The 20,640-nt window shown below is 46.5% G+C and overlaps 2 protein-coding genes and 1 long non-coding RNA gene across 3 annotated transcripts in view; all 3 read right to left on the bottom strand.

Moving 5' to 3' along the window:
- Positions 1 to 8,530, bottom strand: part of LOC309524627 (von Willebrand factor A domain-containing protein 7-like) — a 40,823-nt gene extending 32,293 nt beyond the window's left edge. Inside the window, exons 1-2 of the mRNA XM_082209408.1 lie at positions 8,139 to 8,530; positions 5,986 to 6,108 (exon numbers count right to left, since the gene is read on the bottom strand). Coding sequence (XP_082065534.1) covers positions 5,986 to 6,108; positions 8,139 to 8,421 — 406 coding nt within the window. The 5' untranslated portion in view covers positions 8,422 to 8,530. The remainder of the gene's footprint in view (positions 1 to 5,985; positions 6,109 to 8,138) is intronic.
- A 2,422-nt stretch (positions 8,531 to 10,952) lies between these two features.
- LOC309524628 (von Willebrand factor A domain-containing protein 7-like) overlaps positions 10,953 to 20,640 on the bottom strand; it is a 29,400-nt gene continuing 19,712 nt past the window's right edge. Inside the window, exons 14-18 of the mRNA XM_082209409.1 lie at positions 20,157 to 20,361; positions 17,350 to 17,431; positions 16,011 to 16,234; positions 14,990 to 15,109; positions 10,953 to 11,136 (exon numbers count right to left, since the gene is read on the bottom strand). Coding sequence (XP_082065535.1) covers positions 15,001 to 15,109; positions 16,011 to 16,234; positions 17,350 to 17,431; positions 20,157 to 20,361 — 620 coding nt within the window. The 3' untranslated portion in view covers positions 10,953 to 11,136; positions 14,990 to 15,000. The remainder of the gene's footprint in view (positions 11,137 to 14,989; positions 15,110 to 16,010; positions 16,235 to 17,349; positions 17,432 to 20,156; positions 20,362 to 20,640) is intronic.
- LOC309525524 overlaps positions 12,685 to 20,640 on the bottom strand; it is an 81,609-nt gene continuing 73,653 nt past the window's right edge. The window contains exon 3 of the long non-coding RNA XR_014216379.1: positions 12,685 to 12,772. This is a non-coding gene — a long non-coding RNA (uncharacterized lncRNA). The remainder of the gene's footprint in view (positions 12,773 to 20,640) is intronic.

Below are 20,640 nucleotides of genomic sequence, written 5' to 3'. Positions count from 1 at the left end.
TCTGCCCAGAACGTTGGAGGCTATACACCACACCCCTCAACAGTATTTATAGGAACTCAAACACCAGACTCTGCTCTGTTCCAGTAACAAGAAGCCGAAAGCACCAGCCTGAAGATGACGAGTGAGACCTCGTCGAAACGTCGCACAGACACCCCGACTCTTACACGGGAAGACACCCGAAGACACCAAAACCTGCATATATGGTATATATATATATATATACAGTGGTCCCCGCAAGACGAATGCCTTGCAAGATGAAAAACTCGCTAGACGAAAGGGTTTTTCGGTTTTGCGTTGCTTCGCTAGATGAATTTCCCTATGGGCTTGCTTCGCAAGATGAAAGTGTCTTGCGCTTTTTAAAAAAAAGCCGCTTGAAGAGGCACAGTTGCGACGGACCGTGCTTTGCAAGACGAAAAACATCGCAAGACGAAAAGACTCGCGGAACAAGCCCATAGGGAAATACGTCTAGCGAAGCAACGCAAAACTGAAAAACCCTTTCGTCTAGCGAGTTTTTCGTCTTGCGGGGCACCACTGTATGTATATGTATGTGTGTGTGTGTGTGTGTGTGTGTGTGTATGTGTGTATTTATAGGATATGTGTGTATTTATAGTATTTATAGGAACTCAAACACCAGACTCTGCTCTGTTCCAGTAACAAGAAGCCGAAAGCACCAGCCTGAAGATGACGAGTGAGACCTCGTCGAAACGTCGCACAGACACCCCGACTCTTACACGGGAAGACACCCGAAGACACCAAAACCTGCATTCCTGTACCCGTGAAAATCTACGAAAGCAAATATATATATATATATATATATATATTTCAAAAAAAATGCTTTAAATCAACATTAAATAAAAAGAAATAAAATAGAAGAATTTTAAAGCCCCAATTTCTCCTGTGTCCCCTGAAGTTGTATTCATTCAACTTGTTTTTATTATTGCTTGTTAGCCGCCCTGAGCCCGGCCTTGGCTGGGGAGGGCAGGATATAATTTCCCTCACCTCTGAGCGCTGTCTGTTCTTGCAGGGGCCTGATGGGTGGTAGAGGCAAACAACCTTTGACTGGCCACAGGATACCCCTCCCTGTTTTGATCCAAGATTGGAGGTATGCTTGGCTGTAGGCTTGGTGATTTGTAATTTCAACAGTTCTGGCATCTGGGTGGGTCAAGAGGCTGTAGGTTTGGGGGCAGGGTCTCCGTCGGTCAGTGGGAGCAGAACTACAATGGTACCTCTAGATACGAACGGGATCCGTTCCGGAGCCCTGTTCACATCTAGAGGTAAACGTAACTAGCGATGGTGCGTCTGCGTGCGCGTGCGCCGCTTTTCGCCGCTTCTGCGCATGTGCGTGACGTCATTTTTGAGCGTCTGCGCATGCGCAAGCGACAAAACCCGGAAGTAACACGCTCTGTTACTTCCGGGTTGCCGAGGAGCGCAACTTGAACGTGCTCTACTCGAAGCATACTTAACCCGAGGTATGACTGTAATCACAAAAGCTTCAGTCCCAGGGCTGGACTAAGGTGCTAGAGCAGTCCCAAGGCTGATGTGTGACATTTTGCTACTGGGTTAGTACACAAGATGGTTTCAAAACCCACCAGGGTGGCAGCTGAATTACAGTGGTACCTCGGGTTACAGACGCTTCAGGTTACAGACTCCGCTAACCCAGAAATAGTACCTTGGGTTAAGAACTTTACATCAGGATGAGAACAGAAATCGCTCAGCGGCAGCAGGAGACCCCATTAGCTAAAGAGGTACCTCAGGTTAAGACCAATTTCAGGTTAAGAACGGACCTCCAGAACAAATTAAGTTCTTAACCCAAGGTACCACTGTACTTCAAATCTGGTGAAGAAACTTCCTCTGCCACCTCACGGGCTTCCATGGCAGGCCTCGTGGCACATGCTTTGCACCCCAGCTCACAGTAGCTGCTGCCCGAAGTGGCCATCTTCTTCTGGGAACTGTAGCACCATGAGGGGAATATGGATCTCTTAACAACCCTCAGCAGCTGTAGCAAACTACAGTTCCCAGGATTCTTTGTGGGAGGGGGGCAAGCCGTGACTGCGAAGATGGCATAATAGTGCTTTAGCTGTATGTTGTGGATAAGGCCCAACAGTCGGTAGAATCAGAACCAATGCCAGGTAGAACTATTCTCCCTGCTGACGGGACCTAACTCAAAGGGTTCAGTTGCCCTCTTTCATCGCCATTGGACACCACCCCGTTTGGCTTGCCTAACATTCATTGCACACTTTCTCTCTCTTTCCCACCTGCCTTTTCACTCCATTCCCTCCTTCTGGCCTGCCGCCAAACACAACCCCAAACACTTCCTGTCCTCGTCCATACAGCTTCCCTCTTTTTTCTCTGCCTCTTCTCCCGTCTTCTCCCCTAGCCTCTGCAAAGAAACTCTGCTACTTTAAGCAGTGTTTTAATGGGTGTTGTGCATTACAGTGGTTCGTTGGGTTACAGACGCTTCAGGTTACAGACACTTCAGGTTACAGACTCCGCTAACCCAGAAATAGTACCTCGGGTTAAGAACTTTGCTTCAGGATGAGAACAGAAATTGCGCAGCAGCGCTGCGGTGGTAGCGGGAGACCCCATTAGCTACAGTGGTACCTCAGGTTAAGAACAGTTTCAGGTTAAGAACGGACCTCCAGAACAAATTAAGTTCTTAACCCGAGGTACCACTGTATGTATTATTCGTATGGTACCGTAAGGTGCATTGCAATGCATTTGATGGTCTGGTGAAGTCAGTTTAACTGTCACTGGGGGTCTTAACTGACAGACAAGGAGGGGCTGGAGATAGTACTCTCAGTATGCAAAAAGTTGGAATAACTGCTTATTCTGATTGGTGGTTTCCAGATTTACAATCACCTCCTCTTTGTTGTCTACTGCTATTATCCTTAGTTCAGCTTTAGATATGGCGATTCCTTTTATGATCAAGTCCTTGCCACAAAGGGACTGGGCAATCTGATCATCAGCAAACATAACAAAGCTGAAAGCTGTAAAGGGTTTTGGACAGGTAAGATACAATCTAAACCAAATCCCTTATGAATACACAGTGGAAGTGAGGAACAGGTTTAAGGATTTAGATTTGCTGGACAGAGTGCCTGAAGAACTATGGATGGAGGCTCGCAACATTATACAGGAGGCAGCAACTAAAACCATCCCAATGAAAAAGAAATGCAAGAAAGCAAAGTGGCTGTCCAACGAGGCCTTACAAATAGCGGAGGAGAGAAGGCAAGCAAAATGCGAGGGAGATAGTGAAAGATACAGGAAATTGAATGCAGATTTCCAAAGAACAGCAAGGAGAGACAAGAAGGCCTTCTTAAACGAGCAATGCAAAGAAATAGAGGAAAGCAACAGAATGGGAAGAACCAGAGATCTGTTCAAGAAAATCGGAAATATGAAAGGAACATTTCGTACAAAGATTACCATAATAAAGGACAAAAGTGGTAAAGATCTAACTGAAGCAGAAGACATCAAGAAGAGGTGGCAAGAATACACAGAGGAATTATACCAGAAAGATATGGATGTCTCGTACACCCCAGGTAGTGTGGTTGCTGACCTTGAGCCAGACATCCTGGAGAGTGAAGTCAAATGGGCCTTAGAAAGCACTGCAAATAACAAGGCCAGTGGAAGTGATGGTATTCCAGCTGAACTGTTTAAAATTTTAAAAGATGATGCTGTTAAGGTGCTACACTCAATATGCCAGCAAGTTTGGAAAACTCAGCAGTGGCCAGAGGATTGGAGAAGATCAGTCTACATTCCAATCCCAAAGAAAGGCAGTGCCAAAGAATGCTCCAACTACCGCACAATTTCACTCATTTCACATGCTAGCAAGGTTATGCTTAAAATTCTACAAGGAAGGCTCAAGCAGTGTGTGGACCGAGAACTTCCAGAAGTGCAAGCTGGATTTAGAAGAGGCAGAGGAACCAGAGACCAAATTGCAAACATGCGCTGGATTATGGAGAAAGCCAGAGAGTTCCAGAAAGACATCTACTTCTGCTTCATTGACTATGCAAAAGCCTTTGACTGTGTTGACCACAGCAAACTATGGCAAGTTCTTAAAGAAATGGGAGTGCCTGATCACCTCATCTGTCTCCTGCGAAATCTCTATGTGGGACAAGAAGCTACAGTTAGAACTGGACATGGAACAACTGATTGGTTCCAAATTGGGAAAGGAGTACGGCAAGGCTGTATATTGTCTCCCTGCTTATTTAACTTATATGCAGAATTCATCATGCGAAAGGCTGGGCTGGATGAATCCCAAGCCGGAATTAAGATTGCCGGAAGAAATATCAACAACCTCAGATATGCAGATGACACAACCTTGATGGCAGAAAGTGAAGAGGAATTAAAGAACCTTTTAATGAGGGTGAAAGAGGAGAGCGCAAAATATGGTCTGAAGCTCAACATCAAAAAAACGAAGATCATGGCCACTGGGCCCATCACCTCCTGGCAAATAGAAGGGGAAGAAATGGAGGCAGTGAGAGATTTTACTTTCTTGGGCTCCATGATCAGTGCAGATGGTGACAGCAGTCACGAAATTAAAAGACGCCTGCTCCTTGGGAGAAAGGCGATGGCAAACCTAGACAACATCTTAAAAAGCAGAGACATCACCTTGCCAACAAAGGTCCGTATAGTAAAAGCCATGGTTTTCCCAGTAGTGATGTATGGAAGTGAGAGCTGGACCATAAAGAAGGCTGATCGCCGAAGAATTGATGCTTTTGAATTATGGTGCTGGAGGAGACTCTTGAGAGTCCCATGGACTGCAAGAAGATCAAACCTCTCCATTCTGAAGGAAATCAGCCCTGAGTGCTCACTGGAAGGACAGATCGTGAAGCTGAGGCTCCAATACTTTGGCCACCTCATGAGAAGAGAGGACTCCCTGGAAAAGACCCTGATGTTGGGAAAGATGGAGGGCACAAGGAGAAGGGGACGACAGAGAATGAGATGGTTGGATGGTGTTCTTGAAGCTACTAGCATGAGTTTGATCAAACTGCGGGAGGCAGTGGAGGACAGAAGTGCCTGGCGTGCTCTGGTCCATGGGGTCACGAAGAGTCGGACACGACTAAACGACTAAACAACAACAACATGAAGACACCAACCAATTCTCCACACGGGGAAGAAATGGACAGAGCTCATCTGCAGTCAGGTCTTTGGTGCGAAATGACCTTAATAGATTGGAGAACTGGGCCCAAGCTAACAAAATGAAGTCCAACAGGGACAAATGTAAGGTTCTGCACTTAGGCAGGAAGAACCAGATGCACAAATATAAGATGTGGGACACCTGGCTTTTGTAAAGATCTAGGGGTCTTGGTGGACAACAAGCTTAATATGAGTCAACAGTGCGATTCAGCAGCAAACAAAAGCTAACGCTCTTCTAGGCTGCATCAAGAGAAGTATAGTGTCCAGATCAAGGGAAGTAATAGTCCCACTCTATTCTGCCTTGGTCAGACCATACCTGGAATACTGTGTCCAATTCTGGGCACCACCATTTAAGAAGGATGTTAAATTGGAACATGTGCAGAGGAGGGCAACTAAGATGGTCAAGGGTCTGGAAACCAAGCCTTATGAGGAGCGGTTGAAGGAGCTGGGAATGTTTAGCCTGGGAAAAAGGAGACTCAACTCAAGGGCTGTCCCATGCAAGAGGGACAAAGCTTATTTTCTCCTGCTCTGGAGGGTAGGACTTGACATTAAGCGCTGTTCAGCAGTGGAACAGTCTCCTTCGGGAGGCGGTGGGCCAGCTTGGGTAGGTGGGCAGGGTCACGCACCTGTCAATCACCTGCCAAAGTCTGGGGATGGGAAGACGGGTCTGCTTTGCCATGGTGTTCCCTGCAGGAAACACATGGGAGAAGCAGGACCCAGAAGGATAGAACGTCCTGCTCATTGGCAAAGGGTTCAGTCCTACTCTCTGTGGGGATCTGTGCTCCCAACAAATCACCCCAAACATCGCTCCGTGCACCTTCGCCCCACAAAAGCCACACCGCCTCTTACTTTGGACAATCTTTTCGCAGTAGAAGAAGTAGCTGTTGTCCTTCTTGTGGTCGGTTTCCACTTGATTGTTTGCGTCGACAAGTTCCTGCATGGCTTTGAGTAACCGACTGGGAGAGACATCAGCTGTGCAAGAAAAAAGGGGAAGGTCCCATTACTTGGGAACCACACAAATCCGCACATGAAAATGCAGCTGCTTTTTTAAGTGGTCCTGACCCCCGAGGCACTTACATGCGCAAGCAGAGGTGGATATGCTCTGCTCCCTGAACTGCATGTGGACCTCAGCCTAATGTGATGGGAATACCAAGGAATGGAGGGGATGCGGGTGGCGCTGTGGGTTAAACCACAGAGCCTAGGACTTGCCGATCAGAAGGTCAGCGGTTCGAATCCACGCGACGGGGTGAGCTCCCATTGCTCGGTCCCTGCTCCTGCCAACCTAGCAGTTCGAAAGCACGTCATGTGCAAGTAGATAAATAGGTACCGCTCCGGTGGGAAGGTAAACGGCGATTCCGTGCGCTGCTCTGGTTCGCCAGAAGCGGCTTAGTCATGCCGGCCACATGACCCGGAAGCTGTATGCTGGCTCCCTCAGCCAATAAAGCAAGATGAGGGCCGCAACCCCAGAGTCAGTCACGACTGGACCTAATGGTCAGGGGTCCCTTAACCTTTACTTTTACCAAGGAATGGGGGGTGGGAAATAAAGGAAAGGAGGTGGCAGAGATATAGAAAAGGGGATGGCATGGAGAAAGAAAAACAGAAGGGTGAAAGGGGTGACACAGAGAGAACAAGAAGGGGAGAAACAGAGGAAACTGGGTGAGGGAAAAGATGAGCTTGGCAGCACGCAGACCAGACAGAGAAGATAATAAAGTGACCCCTGCTTTAAGGTTTGACAGTGGGAAAAAGGATAGGATGAGAAGGATGGGGACATTATAGGCACTCACACAGCCTTCTAGTAATAGTAATAGAAATAATTTCTTAACATATACCTTGCCCATCTGACAGGGTTTCCCCAGACACCCTGGGAGGCTTTCAACAGAATGCAAAAAACCACAGTGAAACATTAGATACAGTGGTACCTCGGGTTACAGACATTTCAGGTTACAGACACTTCAGGTTACAGACTCCGCTAACCCAGAAATAGTACCTCGGGTTAAGAACTTTACGTCAGGATGAGAACAGAAATCGCATGGCAGCAGCGGGAGGCCCCATTAGCTAAAGTGGTACCTCAGGTTAAGAACAGTTTTAGGTTAAGAACGGACCTCCAGAACAAATTAAGTTCTTAACCCGCGGTACCACTGTGTTAAAATATTTATGATACAGGGCTGCCTTCAGGTGTCTTCAGAAAGTTGTATAATTGTTCATCTCCTTGACATCTGGCGGGAGGATAATAGGATAGATCCATATGCCCAAATCTCCCCTAAGATAAATGGGGTTTAGTGACTACTTAGGGGTGGGAAGCTGACAACCAGGATTTTTTTAGATCTCTAGGGTGGGTGGAGGGACACGGGTGGCGCTGTGGGTTAAACCACAGAGCCTAGGACTTGCCAATCAGAAGGTTGGCGGTTCGAATCCCCGCGACGGGGTGAGCTCCCAGTGCTTGGTCCCTGCTCCTGCCAACCTAGCAGTTCGAAAGCACGTCAAAGTGCAAGTAGATAAATAGGTACCACTCCGGCAGGAAGGTAAACGGCGTTTCCGTGTGCTGCTCTGGTTCGCCAGAAGTGGCTTAGTCATGCTGGCCACATGACCCGGAAGCTGTACACTGGCTCCCTCGGCCAATAAAGCGAGATGAGCGCCGCAACCCCAGAGTCGGACACAACTGGACCTAATGGTCACGGTTCCCTTTACCTTTAGGGTGGGTGGGTGAGTAGGTTTTTAAGAATAAAGGCTCAGACTGGCAGCCATGACTCCCAGGTCTGTTACCAGGGGCCAGGAGGTCTACTGCATTAAAGCAGTCCGCAAGGACTCCTGGGCTCTGTCAGCTGGCATAGACGGGAGCAATGAGACCAAGCATTTGTGGATCCAAGTCTCCTGGTTCTGCTGGGAAGCAAATGAGGTCAGATTCCTAGCAAGGCTGCGCAGGGTCGATCCTCTGCAAAAGCCACAAGGTCCAGTTGCCTCGGGCAAGGAGAAGCCTTCACGCCCATGCCTTCTGAGCTTACCTTTATAGAAGGCCTTGAAGAGCCGAGTAGCATCCAATGGCTTCATATTTTCCAGCTCTCCTGGGGCCACAGGTGTTTTCCCAGGCAACGGGTTCCTCTCCATGTAACGGGCGACAGCCCGCAGCACCCCTGCTGTCGTGATGTCAGCATCTGTGAAGACTGCCGGATCTATACCTCCCGATTCGTGGTTGGGGAGGAATCCGCTCACGTTGTCCAGGCAGAAGAGCAGGGAGAGCAGCAACATCGTTTGAAGCTGGGTGGAGGGGGAGAGAAGGGAACACATCTTCTGCAGATGTTCTGCAGTGTGCTCCTCACCCAGCTTGTTAAATAGCTGAGCCTGCACAGAAACCTCTTATCTATTCAGTCTACTCCCTCCTACTTCTTGGCAGACAGATAGGATTTCTGGGGAAAACCTGACTCCCAACTCCCATCTGGGGAAGGGCTCTAGCTCAATGGGTCTGGACCTCTGGGTCAAGCTTCTTATGCAACATATCTTAGGTTCCATCCCCAGCATGTCTAGATAAGGCTGGAAAGCAACTCCAGCTGATGCCCTGGAAAACCCTTGCCAGTCTCTTCTGAGCCAGATGAGTCAATAAGGCAGCTTCCTGTGTTTATTGATCAACCACCGTTCACCACAATCTCCCAGATAGAAAAGGGAGAGGTGCCACAATGATCCACAATGAGCCAGTGTGGTGTAGTGGTTAAGAGCGGTGGACTCGTAATCTGGTGAACCGGGTTCGCGTCTCCGCTCCTCCACATGCAGCTGCTGGGTGACCTTGGGTTAGTCACACTTCTCTGAAGTCTCTCAGCCCCGCTCACCTCACAGAGTGTTTGTTGTGGGGGAGGAAGGGAAAGGAGAATGTTAGCCACTTTGAGACTCCTTCGGGTAGTGATAAAGCGGGATATCAAATCCAAACTCCTCCTCCTCCTTCCTCTCCTTCCTTCCTTCCTTCCTTCCTTCCTTCCTTCCTTCCTTCCTTCCTTCCTTTTATTTCCTATGAATAAATATAACAGGACTATCAAATGTCCTGTAAAATGTGCATTGTTTTTAAATTTATTTTTATGACTTTATTTGCATTGCTGTTCTTCTTACAGGTTAAACAATGGCAAGGAATTCTGGGTGCAATGCTGCTCATACACTTGGTTTTTCGCCTACCTCGTAGCAAATCGTCACAACGTCTTCGGCATTGGCGGTTAGGCATTGGTAAGGGTATTGTTATGTAGATGAAGGGGGGAGGAAGTGCCATCACCTCCCCCACAGGTCGAAGGGTAGTCCAGTAAAGGATTCCGGGGTGTGTGTGTGTGTGGCCCTGTCCGAAGCCTATGGAGGTGAGGGCCTAAGGCACGCCCCCAAACAGTGACCCCGGCGGACTTCCTAGTTGATGTGCATCAGCAGGTCTCCCCTGATTGGTGTTAACCCTTCCTGGACTTCAAGCAATCAGGCTGAAGCCGGATAGTCGATAGGAGCAATGCCTAAGCCAATACCGCTCTTGCCTGTAACCAATAAAGTTGTGGCCATTTTTTGCCCATTAACCTAATTAACGGTGTCTTGTGTCTTTATTTTCATCAGGGGGAGGCGGGAACTTGCCACGCAGTGTTTGCCTGTGCAAAGTTTGAAGGGATGAGACTTCACTTACGCCTTTGCAGAAAATATTCTTTCAGGCGTATTTCAAGCTCTAAATCTACCCTCTGGGTTCTGCCCCTGGGGACAAACCACACATTAGGCTTAATGCCTCGTTTGCTACTGTCCCTTTAACAAATTGCAGGCAAGGGGGAAAATCCCAATTCCTGTGAACTGCAGCTCTGAATACCACCAGTCCCTTGTGCCTGTAGTTCTTTCATTTAGGAAAACAAACACGATTGCATAGCAGTGTGTGCCTTAATCAGAATGTGTAGCTTGGGCCCTGCTTAGTGTGAAACGCCCTTCACCTGCAGATATTTTGGCCCGAAGAAGAGGCCAAATCCATGCAGGTCTTCAGCCAAGTCAGTTCTTCGGAAAAAGATGTTTACAGCAAAGTGAGTTCAAGATTAAGGTCATGTCCACACAGGAACGGGCAACTTTATCAGTTTCAGTTTCTTATTTTTCCAATCATAAGTTCAACTCTCCCCATTTCCACATCAGCATGTAATTATTATTATTTTTTAAGTCATCAGTATTGTAGTTTGATTTTTCCTAATGTATGCCTTTTTGTATGTACTCTTGCTTAATTTACACACTTTTTTGCAAAGCACTTTTCCCTGATATAAATCATTTTTGTCTGTTATTTTCATAAATTTATGCATTTCTAAGCACACTTTCCCCTAGTATATGTATTTTGGTAAACAGTACATGGCCAGTAGCGTAGGTAGCCAGGGGCAGGGCGGGGAGGTGTTATGAGAAAAAAATTGCTCCTTTTCCCTTATGGGGTACCCAAGAGCCCATAGAGAGTCCTTTGTAGGTTCCCTATTGGTAGGAGAAAATAACAGAGACCAACCAGAGAATATTGAGAAGCAAAGCAGCTAGTAGCCTTGAAAAGTGTGGGAGGGAGGAATGATTAACAAGAAACGGTGTAAACACCCCGCAAGAAAACCGGGGTGCTTATTGTTGTATAACCTGTAAACAACTCAAGATGAAGGCCACCAGATGCAATCGAAGTTCCCTGTAAGCTTTGTGCAAGCAAATCAGGAGGAACGCTTAATAAACAGGTCGTTTGGAGGGACCGATATATGCTATGGGCCCAGAAATTCTGGCTCATCAAACTGATGGATGCTTTGTTAGTATAGACTGCAGACATGCCCATTATTCTTAACAGTGAAAGTAAACACAGGCACAAGTGCTTTCTGAAGTTTGTTTTATTTGGCTGTGGGAGTAATGGAGTCTGCCAATGTGGCTGGATCACCACTTGGCCGTTGAACATCTGGATAGTATCTCCTTCCCGATTCAAATGGCACCACGAAACTAGAAATGCGACTCTCCAAAGCTTATTGCCTTTTGTGATAGTCATATAATGCAGTTCAGCTGTTAGGAGAGAGAAAGAGAAAAAAAAAGAATTTCTGCATGAAAAGCATTCAGGTATCTGTCAGTGTCCTCCCTCTCTCAAATCCCCAGATCCGGGGAGGACTTTAGGGGTGCCACATATGTCCTTTGCTTCTTCCGTAGTTCAAGGCAGATGTTCAGCAGGTCCAGCTTGAACTCTGACCTAGAGAAGCAGCAATGGGAGAAGCTGCTTCTGTTGAATTTCTGCCAGTCAGCTGGGCACAGAGCTTCTGTCGAGAGAAAAAGATAGCAAATCTGCTGACTCCCAGCCCTCCTGTTCCTCTGCTAACTCCTTATGCGTTTGGAGTTATTCCCCCACTAACTCCTTTTAATGTTTGTTTTTTTAAAAAAATATTATTATATTTATATAAAGAGATTTGAACCCTAGTTTCCCATGTCCTAGTTTAGCACAATCGCCATTATACCACACGGCCCCTCTGCTGTCATTCAGCAGCAACTAGACCTGTACAGTGGTACCTCGGGTTAAGTACTTAATTCATTCCGGAGGTCCGTTCTTAACCTGAAACTGTTCTTAACCTGAAGCACCACTTTAGCTAATGGGGCCTCCCGCTGCCGCCACACGATTTCTGTTCTCATCCTGAAGCAAAGTTCTTAATCTGAAGCACTATTTCTGGGTTAGTGGAGTCTGTAACCTGAAGCGTATGTAACCTGAGGTACCACTGTAAATAAAAAACAATTTTAGACCTGCAATTGTATTTCAAATCACACTCCCCAAAAGCCCACTCCCAAGGGCTGGTTCTTAATATATGTTTATTCAGAAGCAATTCCAATTCAGCAGAGCTCCCACTTCTTTCACTACCAGAAATTACTCTTTCATTCTCTCTCCCCCCCCCCGAATAGTGCAACTGTTATTTTTAATATTTCTTTTTTAAAGGACAAATTGATCATAAAAGGTCCTATAGGCAGAGTACAAAAAATGACAAGAGCTGATTCGGTAACGTTGTGGCCACAGCGAAGGAAATATCTAGTTAAAGAGTCAGTTAAGGGAGAAGCTGACGATGCTTTATAAGGGCCTTTGCCAACCTAGTGCTCTCTAGGTGTTTTGGACTACATTTCTCATCAGCCCCAGGCAAGCAGGTACGGGGCGAAGCAGGGCCAGTGAGGGGACTGGCTTTTGGAGAGTGCTGTCTGTGGGATAACATATAACCAACATTGTTGTTGTTGTTGTTTAGTCGTTTAGTCGTGTCCGACTCTTCGTGACCCCATGGACCAGAGCACGCCAGTCACTTCTGTCCTCCACTGCCTCCCGCAGTTTGATCAAACTCATGCTGGTAGCTTCAAGAACACCATCCAACCATCTCATTCTCTGTCGTCCCCTTCTCCTTGTGCCCTCCATCTTTCCCAACATCAGGGTCTTTTCCAGGGAGTCTTCTCTTCTCATGAGGTGGCCAAAGTATTGGAGCCTCAGCTTCACGATCTGTCCTTCCAGTGAGCGCTCAGGGGCTGATTTCCTTCAGAATGGAGAGGTTTCTTGCAGTCCATGGGACTCTCAAGAGTCTCCTCCAGCACCATAATTCAAAAGCATCAATTCTTCGGCGATCAGCCTTCTTTATGGTCCAGCTCTCACTTCCATACATCACTACTGGGAAAACCATGGCTTTTACTATACGGACCTTTGTTGGCAAGGTGATGTCTCTGCTTTTTAAGATGTTGTCTAGGTTTGCCATCGCCTTTCTCCCATGGAGCTGGCGTCTTTTAATTTCGTGACTGCTGTCACCATCTGCACTGATCATGGAGCCCAAGAAAGTAAAATCTCTCACTGCCTCCATTTCTTCCCCTTCTATTTGCCAGGAGGTGATGGGCCCAGTGGCCATGATCTTCGTTTTTTTGATGTTGAGCTTCAGACCATATTTTGCGCTCTCCTCTTTCACCCTCATTAAAAGGTCCTTTAATTCCTCTTCACTTTCTGCCATCAAGGTTGTGTCATCTGCATATCTGAGGTTGTTGATATTTCAACAACCTGCTTAACTCTAATTAACGCATGAAGGGGTTAAAACCATAGAGCAAGCTGTCCTGCCAGGTTTAGTTCACCTCGGGAGAGACTAGGCAACCAAGCCTTTGTTCCCTCTGTCTACCTGAGAAGCTCAACGTGTGCGTTGGTCTAACAGCCTATATTTCCACACTTCACCTCACGGTACATTTAGTGATTTCAAATCTCTGCTGGGGTTCCCTCACCAAAGAGTGCTTGCCCCAAACCTGGATCTTTAGCATCCAGGAATTCTCCTGTTTAATACTTACATTTTGTCTCCTGCGCCTACACTCTCGGGGCCAGGTAGAAAGGTTTGAAAGATAACCTCCAGCCCGTGGGCCTGAGGATCCCCACTCCTGTCCAGTGCAATGCTTTTGGCAGTCGTGCTCTCTTATTTCCCTGTCCAAATGGTGATATCAGTTCCAAAGAAAACAGCTAGATTGGGAGCAGGCCTAGCAGATGATGTCCCTTCCCTGTCCCATTGGGATCCATTCTTCTCACTGAGAACCATGGAGTCCTAGTTTTTAGCTGCAACCTAATCTGATAGGGAAGAACAGAACTGTCCATTCTTCTTCTTTCTCATTTCCCCCCAGTCTTAAATTAAGTTCTCCACATTTTTGCAGTGATTTGTGAATGATTATTGAATCCATGAAAATTCACCAGCATTTGGTGCATTTTTCTCCTAATATGCGTGTTATGTAATAAGATTAGCTGCAGTTCTCACTCAGGGCCACCCAGTATGCAAATGAAGGATCGAGAACTGTCGCTCTCTGATTGGTTAGCTAGTTGGGAGTTGTTACTGTTACAAGTTACTTAGTATTACAGTGGTGCCTCGCAAGACGAAATTAATTCGTTCCGCGAGTTTTGTCATCTTGCGATTTTTTCCATCTTGCGAAGCACGGTGTCGGGGAAGTTTTGGAAAAGCTTCAAAAATCACCAAAGTCTTTAAAAACCTCAAAAAAGGCTACCACACCACGTTCTATGAGTTGCTCCTCGAAGTCAAGTCGCAACTGTATTAACGGAGTTAAGAAAAAGGAAACAAACTTGCAAGACGTTTCCGTCTTGCGAAGCAAGCCCATAGGGAAAATCGTCTTGCGAAGCAGCTCAAAAAACCAAAAACCTTTTCGTCTAGCGAGTTTTTTGTCTTGCGAGGCATTCGTCTTGCGAGGTACCACTGTATATAAAGCAGCCAGCTAGGCTGCACTGAGTCTGACTCCAGGAGCAGTTCTAACTGCTCTAATAAAGAGCTGTGAATCTAACAGAGCTGTGTCCTTCGTCCATCTTTCCCACTATTTAACAATGCGCATGTTTGTGTGCGGTTTTTACATTATATAGAGTTCCCCATAATAAAATGTATTTTTGAATGTTTTGCCTGTATCCTTTCTCCATACACTTTCCCCTAATACAGTGGTACCTCTGGTTAAGAACTTAATGCGTTCTGGAGGTCCGTTCCTAACCTGAAACTGTTCTTAACCTGAGGTACCACTTTAGCTAATGGGGCCTCCCGCTGCCGCTGTGCTGTCACCGCGTGATTTCTGTTCTCATCCTGAGGTAAAGTTCTTAACCTGAGGTACTATTTCCGGGTTAGCGGAGTCTGTAACCTGAAGCCTTTGTAACCTGAGGTACCACTGTAATACATGCATTTCTGCCAACATTTTTTGTTTGGAGAACTGCGTCGCAAAATTCAATGCTGTGTTTCAGTTTTGTGTGCATTGTTTCAGAAAATGTGAATTTAAAGGAAAGCCTTTAAATGCAAACCGAGCTGGGTTCGTCCCCTATCCCTACAGTTACAGGAAGGGAACATTGCCCCAAACATTGGAGAGCTGCTGCTACTGCGTGTTATACCTGTTGTAGGTTTATGAGGCGGAGGCAGGACGGGGTCGTCTGTAGTCTACAGTAAAAGTCTTTGTGTTCCCGTTTTCATCGCTGATCAGGAATTCTGCATAAGGAGAACAGCAGTTCGACCTACAAAAGAAGACACAAGGCCGATAAACCAAAGATGAGAGGAAGGGAAGCTCTGATGGGCGTGTGATTCAGAGGTCATGGTCTCACGATATGCAAAACCCCCCACCCTATATACAACAATGGGGAAATATTGTTAACATTAGTTGAAAAGCAAGCAAGCATTGTTTTCAGGGACTTCCTGAAGGCCTTTAGGGAGGTATTCTTATATGCAACGGTCGCAACTCGGACTTTGGTGGCAAAGGGGTGGAAGGAACAAGAAGCCCCGACAATAACGGATTGGCATTACAAGCTACAAGAATTTGCTGAAATGGCGCAGTTAACAAATACCCTGAAAGGCAATTCAAAACAAAAAATTATGGAAAAGTGGGATAGATATAAAACATATGTTCAAAAATACAGTAAAGGTTCGCTATCTATGCTAGCGTTTGATTGACGTTGGAGCGAGACTGAGTTGAGATATAAGACTAAGAGCACATATTGATATAGGAATGTATTAGATAAAATGTAAAGAAATATACAATAATAAGAGTACATTCATTTGTAAAAAAGGAATATACAACGGGATAGACAGGAAGTCTAGTGTGTTGGTATGTATATGATTTTGGGGGGGAATTGTTTTTGTTTTTTCTCTTTGTTCTTTTTTGTGTTTCATTTTCTTTCTAGGTATATAAAATTTGTATATAATTTTTGTATACATATTGGAAATTATAGTAAGTCCTGTAATATAATATGACAACGTTTACCAATGTAATATAAGAATGTTAACAAATAAACAAAATGCAAATAAATTAAAAAAAAGCAAGCAGAGGTAAACAGGAATCAGCCTCTGCTGTGGAGCTCCATGATCAGTGGTCATTTTCTGTACCATGCCATCAGATTTCAAGAAACCGGATATACATACTGATAGTGACACATGACTTCCTTGCTGCCATCAGTCCCCCGTGGGCTGCAGGATAGGCCAGAAGGATTTGCACTGATTTGGACGGTGACAGCGCTGTGATTATCCATTGCAGAGAACCTCATTTTCCAAATGTGCCGAGAGCAGGTGGGCTTGTGCTGGAGTTTGCTGACACAAGGCATGTAAAGGTCTAGAAGAGCGTAGTTTGGTGGGATCTCATCAGTTTTCTGTTTGGATGGAGCACAGGTTGGTTAGGAAGAACCAAGAGTAGCCATCTGTAAAGACCACTTGCTGCTAGGACTCGGGTAGCCAACACCGTGCTCTCCAGACATTTTGGACTACAATACACACAACTCCTGACTACTGGCCACGCTGATTGAGGCTGATGAGAATTATAGTCTGGAGGGCACCACGTTGGCAACCCTTGAATGGCAGATGGATCAATCAGTCTATAGCTTGTCTATGTCAGTTTCACATGTGTTCATAAGTCCCATTTTCACATTAATGTGTGTGTGTTTTCAAAAAACAATCTGCATGCAAATTTGTATTTAAACATTATTTAAATACATGAATATATATATGTTTATATATGCATGTGTGTGTGTGTGTTTAAATACAAATTTGCATGCAGATTTTTATTAAAACACACACACACACACGGATTAAAAAGGGCTGATCGCCGAAGAATTTATGCTTTTGAATTATGGTGCTGGAGGAGACTCATGAGAGTCCCATGGACTGCAAGAAGATCAAACTGCGGGAGGCAGTGGAAGACAGGAGTGCCTGGCGCGCTCTGGTCCATGGGGTCACAAAGACTCGGACACGGCTAAATGACTAAACAACAACATTTCTCAAACTGGGAGGCATTTAGGAATGTAATAGAATTCTCACAATAATAGAAATGGGAGCGGAAACTTCAGGTGTTCACTTATTTGTCCCATATCTGGAGCAAAAATCAATACAGCAAATAAGATTGGTATTCACTGTGGTTGTTGCTTTCAGTCCATAAAAAATATGTAATTGATTATGTCTCTCCCACACCCCCCCCATTTGGATTGTGTTTCCTTTGCATTTTAAACGAATGGGGGTGGAGTAACATGACAACAACATAACTTACGTAACCTGCAAAATTAATTATGCAAATTACGTAAGCGACATAATTTCACCGCAACAGACTGAGAGACAAATAACATAATTTGGGGCAGTGGAAGATGAATTGCAGTGGGGGGACGGGACAGCAGGGCAGAACAGAAAAGCATCCATTTTTACATTCTTAGGCAGCCGGCAATTCTTCACTGACTATCACATATTAGTGAATAATCAATGTGGAGTGAGAACTCACCGTATCATTTTCAGAAATGACAGTGATGGGCAGTCTCAGGTAGTTTTGAGTTGCTGAGCTTTTAGCTGTGAACGTTGCGGTGCTGAAAGAACATTAGGTAATGATGAACAGAGTGCATTTTTTTGGGGGGGTAAGGAGTGGCGCTGTGGGTTAAACCACAGAGCCTAGGACTTGCCGATCAGAAGGTCGGCGGTTCGAATCCCCGCGATGGGGTGAGCTCCTTTTGCCTGGTCCCTGCTCCTGCTAACCTAGCAGTTCAAAAGCACGTCAAAGTGCAAGTAGATAAATAGGTACCACTCCGGCGGGAAGGTAAACAGCATTTTCGTGCGCTGCTCTGGTTTGTCAGAAGCGCCTTAGTCATGCTGGCCCCATGACCTAGAAGCTGTAAGCCGGCTCCCTCAGCCAATAAAGCGAGATGAGCGCTGTTATGTACTGAAGTTCTCACCCTGGGCCAGCAGGGGGATACTCTGCATGGGCGAAACCTGCGGTCCCATCCCTGGCATCTCCTGGCAGGGCTGGGAATATTTCCTGCCTGAAACCCAGGAGAGCCACCGTGGGTCAGGGCAGCCAGTATTGACCTGGACTGGCCATTGGCCTGACGCTGTGTGAGGCAGCTTCCTATGGCCCTAAAGTGCATCGAGGGAAAAGCTGTGTCTCAGCAATAGAGCAGTTGCTTTGCATTCAGAAGGTCCCAGGCTCAATCATCTTCAGGTTGGGCTGGAAAAGAAACCTTGGAGATCCAGTGTAGCAATACTGAACTGGATGGACTGATGGTCTGATTTGGGATACAGCCGTCGGATTTGCGTTCAACTGAGCGACTCTTCTGGTTGAGTCCTCCGATGTGATTAATGACCTGAGCCTTTGATGAGGATCTAAGCACGTTCCCCCATTACACAGAGTATCCAGCACGCAGGGAAGGACGAGAAATATGAGCTACATCGCTATGCTTTATTTCTAGCTACGCAGACAGAAAAGAAATATTCATGCTCTCTCTGTGAAAGCAGAGAGCAACTGGAAAACAAAGGAACAGGAAACCAGTAACATCACATCCATCTCCTGTCTTCCGTGAGACTTCCAACAGCCTGGAATCTCTGGTATGCAAAACAGAGTCTTGTGACTCCAAGCACTGCACAGTGGCACAAACAGAAACCAACAACAGCAACCTGTAACCTGTTTGTGCCCATCTGTCAGGGAATATCTGAAGGGGACGAGATTGAAGAGGAATGGTGGCAGGGCCGGATTTAGGTTTGATGAGGCCCTAAGCTACTGAAGGTAATGGGGCCCTCTATATGTCCAGCTGTCCTTTGTCAACAACAAAGTGTCACAGTTTTTTGTGTTGAATATATGCTATATGGTAATTTATGGACCTAACAGGTATCTAAAGCCATTTGCTCATGTTGCCATGCAACTGGTCCATGCAGAATGTAGGCACCCTATATACAGAAATGAGCAAACCAGTGATATTTTAGGGAGCAGGCCAGCAGGCAGGGCGCATTCCTTACGTCATAGGAGCCTACACAACACAAAACAGTGTTGCTGTATGTAGGTTTTGTTTTTGTTTTTTAGCTTATATTTTGTAAATGTACAACCAGTTTTTTTCTTTAATTTTTTGGGGAGCCCCCAAGAGAGTGGGGCCCTAAGCTATAGCTTGTTTAGCTTATACGTAAATCCAGCACTGAATGGTAGCGATCCACCCCCTTCTCCTGAAGCTTCCAGAGAAGAGAAAGGCAGTACAGTGGAACCTTGGTTCTTGAACTTAATCCGTTCCAGGAGTCTGTTTGACTCCTGAAACCATTCAAAAACCAAGGCGTGGCTTCCTGCACTCAAGCGGAAGCCGCACCGGATGTTCAACTTCCGAAAAACATTCGCAAACCAGAACGCTTACTTCCGGGTTTGTGGCATTCGGGAGCTGATTTGTTTGACAACTAAGCTGTTCGAGAACCAAGGTAACACCATATTAAATTACAGCAGTGGTTTGAGGAAGGTCATAGCTCAGAAGAAGGCCATAGCTCACAGGCAAACAGTTAGGAGGTGGGAGGTGTTGGGAGAAGGGGGTGGGGAGAGACAGAGACAGAGCAGCCAGCTGACACATTATCACTGGAGAGTGTTTCTGGCCCCCCCTTCTCCCAGATCATGGCGTTCATTGAGAGTGCAAGAGCAAAGGAGTCACAGTCAATTAGCCCCTGTCAGCTCCTGTAAGGGGAAGTGCTGTTGCTAGGAAGGAAGCGGGGAGGAACTCAGTTGGGGCAACGCCATTCTTGGGAGTCAGGCTGCATTCCTTTGTCTCTCGCTGTGATCACTGAATAAACTCATTTGTAAGGACTCTTCCTTGTTTTTCTCTGCTTCTTGCTGCTACTGGGGAGGGATAGAATTCCCTGAAGACTGACACCATCTGTCTTGAGCAGGGGTCAGCAAACTTTTTCAGCAGGGGGCCGGTCCACTGTCCCTCAGACCTTGTAGGGGGCCGGACTCTCTCTCTCTCTCTCTCTCTCTCTCTATATATATATATATATATATATATTGGGGGGAAATGAACGAATTCCTATGCCCCACAAATAACCCAGAGATGCATTTTAAATAAAAGGACACATTCTACTCATGTAAAAACACGCTGATTCCTGGGACGTCCGTGCGCCGGATTTAGAAGGCGATTGGGCCAGATCTGGCCCCCGGGCCTTAGTTTGCCTACCCAGGGTCTTGAGACTACTGCTTCCTGCCCATAGACCTCCCAAATGTTGGCACCTCGTCCATGGTCCCACTTCAACCTGCCTCTCCTGTTCCAGACTGCTACAGCAATGCTGTCTTACCTGGAAGTAAAGCTGCTGTTCTTCAAAGGCGCCGTGAAGGTTGCCCTGAGGACGACGCTCTCTCCTGAATTTAGGAAACTTTCCGTTGGTGTAAAGCTCTCCAGGAAACTAAAGTCGTCCCAGACTTTAAAGGAGAAGGCGGCAGCTGTCCCTTCATTCACCACCATGACAGAGACCTCCAGACTTTCGCCAGGTGCCATTGTGCCTGGATAGATAGGAGAACATGGGCAGGTACTGGCAGCTGGGCCTCGGAGTGTCTCCAACCCCATCGTTCAGCCTGGGAGGACGCATTGGTTGTCAAACCATTCTGTAGCTATGTGTGTGTGGGGGGGAATAGGGGGCACCTAGCAACTCTCAGCACCCGGAAGGAGAGTCTCCACCCCCATCGTTCTGCCCGGACACTGAGGTCCAGCTCCGAGAGCCTTCTGGCGGTTCCCTCCCTACGAGAAGTGAGGTCGTAGGGAACCAGGCAGAGGGCCTTCTT

Source organism: Podarcis vaucheri, assembly GCF_965113315.1.
Source record: "Podarcis vaucheri genome assembly, chromosome: 2".
Taxonomy (NCBI): domain Eukaryota; kingdom Metazoa; phylum Chordata; class Lepidosauria; order Squamata; family Lacertidae; genus Podarcis; species Podarcis vaucheri.
Note: the sequence above shows the minus strand (reverse complement) of the source record. Positions and strands in the feature narration are given on the sequence as shown.